Source organism: Ptychodera flava, chromosome 14 (assembly GCF_041260155.1).
Source record: "Ptychodera flava strain L36383 chromosome 14, AS_Pfla_20210202, whole genome shotgun sequence".
NCBI lineage: Eukaryota > Metazoa > Hemichordata > Enteropneusta > Ptychoderidae > Ptychodera > Ptychodera flava.
The window spans coordinates 1,175,562-1,188,684 of NC_091941.1; the positions used below are offsets into that span (position 1 = coordinate 1,175,562).

Below are 13,123 nucleotides of genomic sequence, written 5' to 3' on the forward strand. Positions count from 1 at the left end.
ACCCTGTTACTCTACAATGACAATGACTAGAGTTTCCGCAGTGTATCCAAGCTGTAGCTGCAGTATGGAATGTCCCAGTTATGTCTATGTAGACTTCCTCAAATATCTGCCAGACGCACAGATAACAGCAAAAACTGAACGAGAACAATTCATAATCATTAATGAGATAAGGAAAGTAATTATCGCGTAACATGATAAGGAAATTGCGTCAAAGTGCTACAGTACTTGTACTCAGATAAAATTGAGCAGCCACTACACTGCCTTGTCCACGAACCTATCCATGTACTGCTAGTGTATTCGGTAAACTGTAATCTAGCGATGCGAATCTCAACAGACCTTTAGCAGAGCGTGTTCGATTTCCAATTCACCCGCAATGCCCCCCTGTTTGTCTGTCAACCCATAATCTGAAATGCTAATTTCACGAATTAGAGCTGGAAATTTGATTGCAGTTCAACTGTTGGTCAAAATGCATTTGTGAAATTTCATTTATCGTTTAATTACAAAATGTAACGCAAAACATACCGTGCGCTTTAATTTAAATAAAAAATTCAGTAATTTTGTGATGGAATTATCAAAAAGTGCGTTGACCGTATGACCATGCTCTACCAAAATATCGTAGGACTCAACTAGCAAACTCCAGTGAAAATCGAATCGTTTTCATATACCGACATTATTGTTATAGAGAGTCGTATCAGGTTTCGAATGCACATTGCTGCGGACAAAGTGTACAAGGCTTTTCTGTGCAAGCAACTTTTGTGAGAGTAAAGGTTGTGAACTGACAATATATTCAAAGCTTAGTGGTGGCCGTGTTGGGCCACAAACCAATAACAAAACGTGTCATGTTAACGTACTTTTTCTTGCTCGGGGGTAATGAAAAATTTAACGTCCATTTACAAGATTTCATTGGTGAACAACAACTCTTAACCAGGTCCTGTTACTCATTAGAATTCACATTCTGTGATTTTCATATAATCCTGTCATACAGAGATAGCCTAGAATCCTATTCCGTCCGCTTGCCTCCGTACCTCCGACCCACTCCCATGAGTGGGTCGGAGGTACGGAGGCAAGCGGACGGAATAGGATTCTAGGCTAGTCATACAGAGACAGATACCCAGACACCAATTAATACTGTAATAATTTCAATAAACCAGTGTCTGTATATTGTAGAAACGAAATGCCCAGTGTATAGTATTCCTGGCTTACCAGAATTGTCCTGTTTATGCCTTAGAGGCGCTCGGAGTTCTCAGGAATTGCACGGTGTTATGTAGGTCATTTACCCCACACTCATCATGACCTGAGTTCAATTAGTCTAGAACATTCTCAAGGTCACTGCCCTTGATGACCTCACAACCTTGAATTCAATTAGTCATGTTTGGAATGTTCTGGAAAGTTGATTAGTTGTGTAAGAGAGATAATTTTAGAACAGTAATTAGCATGTCAATAAAAGTTCTAGATTGTTCTTATATGCCTTTATAAAAGGACGTGCACAGCTTCCAGTCAGACTTTTGGGATCGTGTCTCTTGTGTGTTGCTAAACTCCGGCAGTAGTCATTCTCAAGACTTTTCAGGACCTTCACTGTCAACGCTGGATTTATACTGTGGACTTTATGCAGCTCAAGCCTGCAAGCCAAAGGACTGTTCATTCATCCGACTGACTGTTACAACTCTGAGACTGGAGCTTTGCCGTCCCAGCTGAGATAAGTAGTCTGTACACTTTTAAAGCTTGTACTCTATCCCTGACTTAGCAATTAGTTTTATTTTTGTAATAAATTTTGTTTAAACGTTAACTGCTGAGTTCACCCTTTTGTTCGTTTTCTCTGCACGTAACAAATTGGGGGCTTGTCCGGGATACGAATATTTTGAGCCGTTTGACAACATTTTGACAGCCTTTTCAAAACTACTGTATACTGTGAACTCAGCGAAATTTAATCATGGCGGAATTTAAACCAGACGAATTTATGGATGACCTTGATCAGGACACATTTAATTCCCTCAGAAAAGACAACCTCATAACACTGGCCAATTTCCTTAAAGTAGAAGTCAAAAGATCTATGCGCAAGAGGGAAATACAGTACCGTATTGCCAAACATCTAGTTGATTTAGGCCAATTTGAGGAATCCACCCTGAAAGATTATGAGCCCGAGTCTACCTCTGAACTCAGAAAATTAGAATTAGAAATGCAGACAAATTTGGAGATCAAGAAACTAGAATTACAAATGAGAGAGAAAGAATTACAAATGGAAGAAAGACAGAGAGAAAAGGAATTGCGATTAGAAGAACAGCGATTACAGGTAGAAATAAAACGTTTAGAGCTTGGACAGTCAGGAAAATTCTTCCCTTCAGACAAGTTTGACATCACTAAGCATTTCAGGTTAGTTCCCCCTTTCCAAGAAAAGGATGTTGACAAATTTTCTCCATTTTGAGAAAATTGCTCAGAGTCTGAATTGGCCTAAGGAGTCCTGGTCTATGCTTTTGCAGAGTGCTTTGGTGGGTAAAGCCAGAGAAATTTACATTCAGTTGTCAGTAGAGCAGGCTTCAAATTATGATTCTGTGAAGGAATTAATTCTCAAGGGCTATGAGTTGGTGCCTGAAGCTTACCGTCAGAAATTTAGGGATTGTGAGAAGGTGAAGGATCAAACTTATGTTGAATTTGCTCGAACAAAAGAACAACTGTTTGATCGTTGGTGTTCTTCTGAAAAGGTCAGTCAGAATTATGACAAATTACGACAGCTCGTTTTGATTGAGGAATTTAAAAGGTGCATCCGGAGTGACATCAAGACATTTATCAATGAACAAAAGGCAGATACATTGGAGGTCGCTGCACGTTTGGCCGATGATTATTCATTGACCCACAAATCTTCATTTCTCAGCAAACCATCCCAGTCCTTTTCATACAGAAACAATGCAGGTAAATTTAACTCGTCCTTTTCATCCAGAATTTTTCAAAGGACAGTAGGAAATCAAATGACAACAGTTCACAAATTTAAGTAACACTCACACATCATCAGATCCCAAGTCTCAATCTCCTTCTGACAAACAGTTCGGTACACTTTCTTGTAATTATTGTAAGAAAGACGGCCATTTAATGTCAGATTGTTTCAAATTGAAAAGAAAACGTGAAGGTCAAAGTGGTCAAAGTGGATCTAAGCCCACCGGCTTTATTTCTTCATCAACTCAATTAGAGTCTAATAATGTGTGCAACACATTTTCTGAGGTTAAATCCCTCTTATCCCCAATTAATGAGGTCAAGGTCAATTCTTCTCAAGATAGCATTATGGGTATTTTCGAACCATTTATTCATAATGGTTTTATATCACTTTCTAGTGATTTCTCTTCCGCTACCCCTGTCAAAATTTTAAGAGATACCGGGGCTTCCCAGTCTCTTTTGTTGGCAGATACCCTGCCGTTTTCTGAAAATCATTTTCAGGTTCTAAAGTTCTTATTAAGGGGGTAGATTGTAATGACTACATTCCTGTTCCTCTCCATAATGTCTATTTGTCTTCGGACTTTGTTTCTGGACCTGTGCTTTAGGTATTAGGCCTTTTTTGCCTTTTGAAGGGATTCACCTTCTTCTTGGAAACGACCTTGCTGGGGACAAGGTCATTACTAATCCATTTGTGACTGATAATCCTAGTTTAGATCAGGATCCAGAGCCAATTGAACAAGAGATACCCGATTTATTTCCTTCATGTGCTATTACTCGAGCCATGTCAAAGAAAACTTCCGAGAATCAAAATACTCTCAAAATAATGTCACAGATGTTGACTTAAATGACACCTTTCTCAGTCAGGTGTTTGACACGGATCATTCCGTTATCCCTCGTGGATTTGAAACTTCCAGTAAAACTTCTGCTGACCAAAGTCAGACATTTTCTAGATCAAATCTCATTGCAGAACAACACAAAGACCCAGATATTTTGTCTTTGTTTGACAGGGTAGATGATGAAGGTAAAACTTCAGATAGCTCTGTTTCCTATTATACAAAGTCTGGTATTCTCATGCGTAAATGGAGACCTCCAGATGTTTTGGTTGATGACGATTGGGCTATAAAACATCAAATTGTGGTTCCAAAGCCCTACCGTGCTGAAATATTGCGCCTGGCCCATGAAACGCCCTGGGCTGGTCACTTAGGAGTCAGGAAAACTTATCATAAAATTCTCAGTCACTTTTATTGGCCTAATCTCAGGCAGGATGTAGCACATTTCTGTAAAACTTGTCACACATGTCAAATGGTAGGAAAGCCAAATCAGACCATTCCAAAGGCCCCTTTACAGCCAATTCCTGCATTTCAAGAACCATTTAGTAGGATTCTAATAGACTGTGTTGGGCCCTACCAAAAACAAGATCAGGAAATGAGTACATGTTGACAATTATGTGTACATCAACTCGGTTCCCAGAAGCCATACCACTGAGAAATATAAAGACAAAGACTATAGTGAAAGCTTTAGTCAAATTTTTCACTTTATTCGGCCTCCCTAAATGTGTCCAGTCCGATCAAGGCTCCAACTTTATGTCCGGTATTTTTCAACAAGTAATGGATCAGCTAGGCATTAAACAGTATAGGTCATCCGCCTATTATCCAGAAAGTCAGGTTGCTCTTGAGCGATTTCATCAAACTTTGAAAAACATGATTAGGACCTACTGTTTTGACACAGAGAAGCAGTGGGATGAAGGAATTCATTTCTGCTCTTTGCTGTTAGAGAGTCAATTCAGGAGTCTCTTGGTTTTAGCCCATTTGAGCTTGTATTTGGACATACAGTCCGTGGCCCACTTAAGCTCGTTAAAGAGAAATTCTTATCAGACGATGATGATTGTCTGAATATTTTGCAATATGTGTCAGATTTTCGTACAAAACTCTCTAAAGCATGTGAATTAGCCAGAGAAAATCTTGATTCATCTCAGCAGTCAATGAAAACCAAATATGATAAAAACACCTCAAAACGGAAGTTTGAACCAGGTCAAAACGTTCTTGTTCTACTTCCAATTCCTGGCAAACCACTCCATGCTCGTTACTTTGGGCCATACCTAATTGATAAGAAATTGAGTGATTTAAATTACATCATAATAACACCTGACAGGCGAAAACAAAACAGCTATGTCACATAAATATGCTTAAGCCATATTTGGATAGGGATAATCCTACTATAACTCAGCCTGTCAGTACCGTCATTTCTGGCCATTATGAAGATAGTGATACTGAAACTGACTTGAGTGAAAATACTCTAAACTCAAAGCTGGGCTCGGTCAAGCTTCAGAACTCAGAAATCCTGGAGAAGCTGGAGTCTACAAAGTTGGCACACCTCCAGCCAGAACAACAACAACAGGTGAAAGAACTGCTCCACGAATATAAACACCTGTTTCAAGATGTTCCAACGAGGACAAACGTCATCTATCACGACGTTGATGTTGGGGACAGTAAGCCTGTAAAACAACATCCATACAGACTGAATCCTGCGAAAGCGGAATATCTCCAGGAGGAAGCCAAGTATTTGCCGAACAATGACTTTATCGAACTCAATAAAAATAACCGGACTTTGCCATGCATACTTTATGCCAAGTTCAGTGCCATTTCGAGTTTTCCAATACCAAATTGCAAGAGGATAGTCATGGGACAGATCATCCTGTTTGCTATTTTTAACAAATTTAGCAAATTTAACAAATCCCAGAGAAACTACTCTACAATTGAAAAAGAGTGTTTATCTTTGATATTAGCTTTACAGCATTTTGAAGTTTATGTTACTTCTTCAAATCAGCCAATAGTGGTTTATATTGATCACAACCCTCTTGTTTTTCTGCAGAAATTTAAAGGCAAAAATCAGAGATTGCTAAGATGGAGTTTAATGTAGGAGTTTAATCTTGATATTAGACATATCAAAGGCAGAGACAATTTAATGCAGACTGTCTCTCTCGTATTTAGAGCTTATTGTTGTTCACACTTTTAAGATAACATTTGTAAAAGAAAGATTTTTCTTTGAAAAATTTTCTTTTTTGAAGAGGGGGTGTGTTATGTAGGTCATTTCTCCCACACTCATCATGACCTGAGTTCAATTAGTCTAGAACATTCTCAAGGTCACTGCCCTTGATGACCTCACAACCTTGAATTCAATTAGTCATGTTTGGAATGTTCTGGAAAGTTGATTAGTTGTGTAAGAGAGATAATTTTAGAACAGTAATTAGCATGTCAATAAAAGTTCTAGATTGTTCTTATATGCCTTTATAAAAGGGACGTGCACAGCTTCCAGTCAGACTTTTGGGATCGTGTCTCTTGTGTGTTGCTAAACTCCGGCAGTAGTCATTCTCAAGACTTTTCAGGACCTTCACTGTCAACGCTGGATTTATACTGTGGACTTTATGCAGCTTCAAGCCTGCAAGCCAAAGGACTGTTCATTCATCCGACTGACTGTTACAACTCTGAGACTGGAGCTTTGCCGTCCCAGCTGAGATAAGTAGTCTGTACACTTTTAAAGCTTGTACTCTATCCCTGACTTAGCAATTAGTTTTATTTTTGTAATAAATTTTGTTTAAACGTTAACTGCTGAGTTCACCCTTTTGTTCGTTTTCTCTGCACGTAACAACGGAAACACCTATTTTATGTCACCTCAAAAAAAAACCAAAACACAAACAAACAAACAAACAAACAAACAAACACAAAACAAACGTGAAACCAATGTGAAATTAACTTAATCGTCGGTTCATATTGTCCTGACGTAGCTTGTCATCTTGAGGAGCTAATATTAGAGGGGACCAAAATATTGCAATGCCAGCAAAGTTTACGATAAGCTGTTATACGGTGAAACTGTTATCAATATGACAAGAGCACTTTGGGCAGTGCATGATGAAGAAGAGACGAAAATTATACAATTATTTATTTTGCTTCCATGTACGGCTGATATGATTCATGCAAATTGCATGAAAATCTTTTGCTAATGTCGATTTCTTTTAAAATTTGTGTTTAATTAGAAAGGAAGATGTAGAGAGTTATGTGATATTTACCAAGGCAGGATTTTTATCGATGTCATTTCAAAGTCACAGTCGAATCCTTTGTCTTGTAATGTTCAGGTCTTATGGTAGCTTGGTCGCAAGTTGACCAAGACGCATGAACTACCTTTCATAAGTATCGTAGAAGTAAATATTCATGTAGCTTCTCTAAGTCTACGTCTCATGCCTAGTCTGATTGTCGATTTCTTTCGGTCACATTCAAGTATGTTATCGTTAGTTTCCATGTCGCTGTTACTTACGAAGCATTCTGATTCAAGGCCGTTACAGTACGGTCACTGTGACGAAAACACATTCACGGCAAGGTACCTCTGTTCTTCTAAATGCATGTTATGATGGCCATAGGTCGAGTGACTTGAGTACTAGTGTGACACAAGTCATTTCGCACACAAGAAAATCGTTGAAAGGTCTTTCCTTCGTTCCCATTATAAATCTGTCTATACTTTATCAAAGTGCCTTATCTTGATTCTCTGAAGTCACTTTTCGAATTACTTCGTTAATCCTGGTAGACATACCTTGTATTCCAATCGTACTCTGTACCAGCTATCATCAAATCGTTAAATGGAATTGTTTACCCATTTCTATGGCGACTGGCTAGGTTCTGCAAATGATGAGGTGGCTTGAGGGTCTCTCGAATCCTTGAAAAGGGTAGACGTGCCTGTATAAGATAATGTTTGATGTCGATGACCCATACGACCAATCTTGGTACGTTCAAAGATGCTTTGACGTGAACCGTCAGAGAGTTGATGCCTTCTCTATGCAATATCTAGTCAACCTGGAGTGCTCCTTTTGTCACAACTTTTCAAGGTTACTATGACACATAATTGTCTAATTGCGACATCGCTCATGCTACGCCACACTGCCCCGACTGTTATTGAGTCGTTGCTTTTTTATCAGCCCGCATGCTTTTACTTGTAAAGTACAACGCCGAAAAGTCAGTATATGAACAGATCGGTTATGTGGGCCCATAGAAATCGTAAATCAGACATTGTCAAGTATAAAAGAGGAGAGTCTTTTCTTACTCTGAAATCAACAATTGCAAGTTCATGAACGTTTACACCGTAGCGGGAATTCCATTATGTATCTGGACTTGTGAGGTCCTCGAAATAATCAATAACATGTGTTGTTGCTAAGGATATTGTGTAGTGAATTCCGTTGCTGACTTTTCTCAATATAAAAATATCACGCCAGCACTGAATTCTGAGTGACAGGTGATTGTTCCTATATGCACTCATAAATTGCAGATCCGCTTCAGTAACTGTACATATTCTAACTATTACACCAATTTAGTTTTAGACAGGCTAGACGTTTGATCTGATTAATTGAATAATGCCATTTCAAACATTTATTGCATTCTGACAATTGCTCCGAGCCACACAGACATTTTGCCAGTTGTGGCTATTTTATGAGATAGCTCAAATAGTTTTGTTTTTCAGCGTACAAGAATGTGATCTATTTGTAAAATTGGGCGTGCAAGAACCAAACTTGGTCTCCACCCTTAAAACGATTCACTTGTCTTGTTTTGTTTTTTTTTAACTCAGAACCATTGCTAGCCCGTGAAACGATGAGGGGACCTTGTTTCCGAGTTGTTACTATGGACGAATGTAAAGCTCCGCTAACCAACATGTACACTCTGCACGACGATTGTTGCTCAACTGTTGGTAAAGCTTGGGGAAACCCTTGCTTTATATGCCCACAACAAATAGGTAGGGTAGTGTACATTTTTTTTCGTTTACCGACCTTTCAAGAAATCAAATCACCTTGACACCAGCGTATTTGATCCTCAGGGGATTTAACCCCGTCTACGATGAAACTACTAACGAGATACGATATGGTGCTACAGTCAGTTCCATAAACGAAGTATCAAAGCATACAATGATGTAAGATGTCAATGACACGATCAATTTGAAAGACTTGAGCTAACATCTGCTTTTCCCGAGCAAGGATGCCGCTTAAATGACCTGGGTTGACCTATAACCCTAATGTCCCAAGTGAATGAATGTCGAGCCACCTTTAATTGCAGCTCTTTTATTGCATGTATTGCAGGAAGGGAAACAGATTGCCAAACTGGTTTTAAAAAGGATCGTGACACAGAACACTGCGTTGGTGAGTAGTGTTCGTGTTGAAATGTCAGGAATGGCCAACTGTTGAAAGTTCGCCAAAGTCCCTATCGAGAGGCTGGGTACAGCGAAGCGGCGAGTTTCAGATTTTACCTCTATGATAATTAATTTCCTGTCTTAATATACCCTACTCCTGATTATTTTATCTACACAATCATGGTTATGTTGTTTACGCAAATATTTCAAGGTAAAACTTCGAAATTAATACTTGAGACATTGATGAAGAACACGCATTACAGTGTATACAGTATATCGAGACTATATCACCGTTGGTATAGCAAACCATACCTATACTGTATTACCAATTGGTCAGCACATAACTCTCACACATGCATCTCTCCTGCCTTAGTGCACTCTCGCGGAAGAATATCTTTAGCCATCACTTCCCATGATATGATATATCTGGCATCGAAAACCAGAACCTTTTCTATTTTGCTGAATTTCAGAGATTTGTATCCCCTTCATTAATACAATTGTCTTCTACCATAGACATTAACGAATGTGTAGCGTTACAAGATGTCTGTGGCAACGGATCGTGCCGAAACACATATGGTAGTTATCGATGTGTCTGTAATCAAGGTTATACACTAGATTCGTCCCGGACGTTGTGCGTCGGTGAGTACTTTCCAAAAAATTTAGCGCTAAATGTTCTGCGCGTTCGCTTCTCTTTTCCTCCTCTCATATTTGTTTTCGTGACGTGTGTTGTTTTATTTTATGTCTATCTATCTATAATAGTACAAAGATATTATGAATAACAAAATGTGTGTCCTATTTGAGATTTATCAAAGTTTCGAGAAGCTGCGCTGTTTGACCAGTCATAAGTAATTCATCAGCGAAGACCATTGCAGCGGCTGCTCATGTCAAACAACTTGCAAACTATTATGTTGAAATAGGTTTTCCCTGAATCGATTCATACAAAATCGTTCTTTTTCTTGTTCGGATTCCACTCCATGAAAGTTATCATCTTATATTCAACTGAAATATTCATCACATTCTCTTCAAACAAGTCATGATATTCAACTGGTTTCTTTACACTTTAAAAATGAACAAGTGTCGAAAATCGAGTTCAAATTTTTTGTTTCGGTCATGCATCAAACCTGTTCATTTTGTTATCATTTCAAGCTGAAAACTTTATCTTTTTATTTACGGTACTTTTTAATCCCTTGAACAGCATGATTAATATATTTGTCGATTTTTATTGGAAGTGGGTAGTCAATTAGTAAAACGTAGTGAAATCACTTCCTCGTGAAAGTGTATATTAAAAGTTTTTTCAATCTCATACGCTGTATGGGAACATGCATTGTGTAGGAATACTACAGAAAGCCTAAGCACAAAAAGTGTGTGGAAAATATTTTTTTCGACTTTTATGGGTATTGAAATAATTCACTTAAAAGAGTTACATCCATGTGATTTAGTGGTGTCATCAAATGACGTCACATCTTCTCGTAAATGTCGATCTACCTGAATACCAACGGTCGATTCTCAACAACGGTTTAAAAAAATCGAAGATGTTCCTTAAAACTAAATCAGGATTTCATATATTATTATTTCAAAATAAAAATAAATAATATCTTTGTTTGTATAAATTTATAAGGAGTTATTTTTTTTCTTTTCAGCTTCAGTAACGGCTAGCTGCTATCGAAAAAATCCCCGAAACATGTGCTCAGATCCAGTGTCTACGCCGATGACGAAACTTCAATGCTGCTGTAGCATTGGAAGGGCTTGGGGTGTGGGCGAACAGTGTGAGAAGTGTCCAAGCAAATACACCGGTATGTGTCTCTGTAAAGCGAGAGTTTAGTCAGTGTTGATTATCACATGGAATGAGTCATTTTCTGGGGCCATATTATGACATCACTATCAACTCCCTGTGCATGTCGCGGTACAGGGCCTCAGTCGATTTTCAATTCTTGTTGTTTTTCCAGACGTGAGGACTATTTGGAATCATGACATTTAATCTCGGGAGAAAACGTTTAATGGATCTAACTGCATTGAAGGAATCGTTTAACTATCAAATGATTTACGAGCCTTCTTAATTGAAAAGCTAATATTTTGTCTTCAACTTGATAAGAGCTAGGCCAGTCTATTCCATCAATAATCAAGGGTTGACGTGTAATGCATAGCATCTGCTGCCTACATTTACATCATTGCATCCAAATACTGACTGTTCAACGAGCATTATCTATTCCTCACACTCCCAATGTAGCATTGGGCAGCAACAGCAGCTCTCCATCGCGTTCTGTCCATTGCCAGCACCTTACTCGCAGATCAGTGCTGTCTTTTGGTCGTTCACCAGTGTTCCTCTCTATGTTGATACTGGTTTTAATCTCTACCTCATTCCTCCTTCTGGCTTCCACTCTGAAGACATCTTTGAATGTTTCCCGTCTGGCATTCTTAAGGGACTGGTCAGTTTCTTCGGCCGGGGGGGGGGGTGGTGGATTCATGGGGGGGGGGGTCACCCTGTTTTTGACTTTGGTGATTGGGGGGGGGGATCACCATGTTTTTGAAATGCCCAATAGGGGGGTCAGTGTGTTTTTGAATTTCGACACAGGCTCATCATTGCCTAAAATGCATCGTGTCAGCCACAAATTTCATCCAGTTGCATTTTTCGGCGCGCCCTTCGGGCGCGTAACTTTAATAATCAGACATATTTTTCAGCACGCCCAACTTTAACATATCAGGCATACATATATCAGAGATATATGTATGTTCAATATTTTTCAGCGTGCTCTTCAAGCGCATTACTTTAATATATCAGACATTTTTCAGCACACCCTTCCTGTGCATTACTTTAATATACAAGACATATATATCAGAGATATCAGGATGTTTCATATTTTTCTCCGCGCCCTTCAGGCGCCATACTTTAATAAATCAGAGATATATGCCAGAGATATCTTGATGTTTGCTAAGTGAAAGTGTACTATTATGAAATCTGCATTTCATATGAAAAGCATGACAAATTCCTGATACTTTTCTGTTCTCTCTATGAGAATTCAGTATGAGAAAGCAACATGCACAAATATCAATGTTACAAGAAAAGTTCATCTCAGACTCTGCACACATCAGATTTGGCTAAAATGCCTCTCTATTGTTCCTCAGGAGATTTAATTGGATGGCTGGCAAGTCTTAACACCCATCAAAGTTTTTGATTTACTGCTTTTTTCCTGTTTGATATTAATGATTGACATCCATTTCTGTACAACAGTTCAGGACATCTGGTTAAGCATAGAAAGTATGAAATACATTCACAGCTCATTCAAAATGTACTGTATTCAAACTTTAAGATTGACACTTTGAAATTCCTATCTTACAACTGACATGCCACAATTTCATTAAAACACAGAATGACTTAAAATATAAATGTATGTAAAATTTAACATATATATTTACATATATATATATATATATATATATATATATATATATATATTACAGTATTATATTATTACATATTACAGTTGTCGCGTGCGGGGGGGGGTCACCCTGTTTTCAAAATTTGGAATGGGGGGGTCAGCCACTTTTTGACGTCGGCAAAAATAATCCACCGCCCCCCCCCCCACCCCCGGCCGAAGAAACTGACCAGTCCCTAAGATGTATCCTAACATTTTAGACGGCGTTCTTTCACTATGGCCCTTACAGACGCAGTTTAGATTTTCTTGATCACTCCCTCATTTTGTTACATGAGTCTCTCCAGGTAATTCCAAGCAGTCTCCGGAGACATCTTTGGTTGAAGACATATTTTTGTTGGCCAACCCTTGTTATTTTTCAGATGTAACTTGCATAGGTGGCCACTGGTACAATGAGGGAGTTGTATAGCTTGGGCTTATTTTTATGATGTTATATATATATTTTGAGTATATGTGTGCACTGAATTATTTTTGGATAGTCAACTGCAAACAGTGCCGATCAGAAAGACGGTGACTTCAGCTCTGTTACAGGTTTGCTTTGTTACAGGTTTGCTTTAATATACAACTCGATTGTTGTTTAGACGATCACCGTAACAGACGTA

General features: G+C 38.6%; 1 protein-coding gene across 2 annotated transcripts in view; it reads left to right on the forward strand.

Annotated features, from left to right (window-relative positions):
* LOC139148902 (latent-transforming growth factor beta-binding protein 1-like) overlaps positions 1-13,123 on the forward strand; it is a 34,368-nt gene that overhangs the window by 5,577 nt on the left and 15,668 nt on the right. For both annotated transcript variants that reach the window (XM_070720351.1, XM_070720352.1), the window contains exons 5-8: positions 8,536-8,700; positions 9,041-9,100; positions 9,604-9,729; positions 10,731-10,883. In XM_070720351.1, coding sequence (XP_070576452.1) covers positions 8,536-8,700; positions 9,041-9,100; positions 9,604-9,729; positions 10,731-10,883 — 504 coding nt within the window. The remainder of the gene's footprint in view (positions 1-8,535; positions 8,701-9,040; positions 9,101-9,603; positions 9,730-10,730; positions 10,884-13,123) is intronic.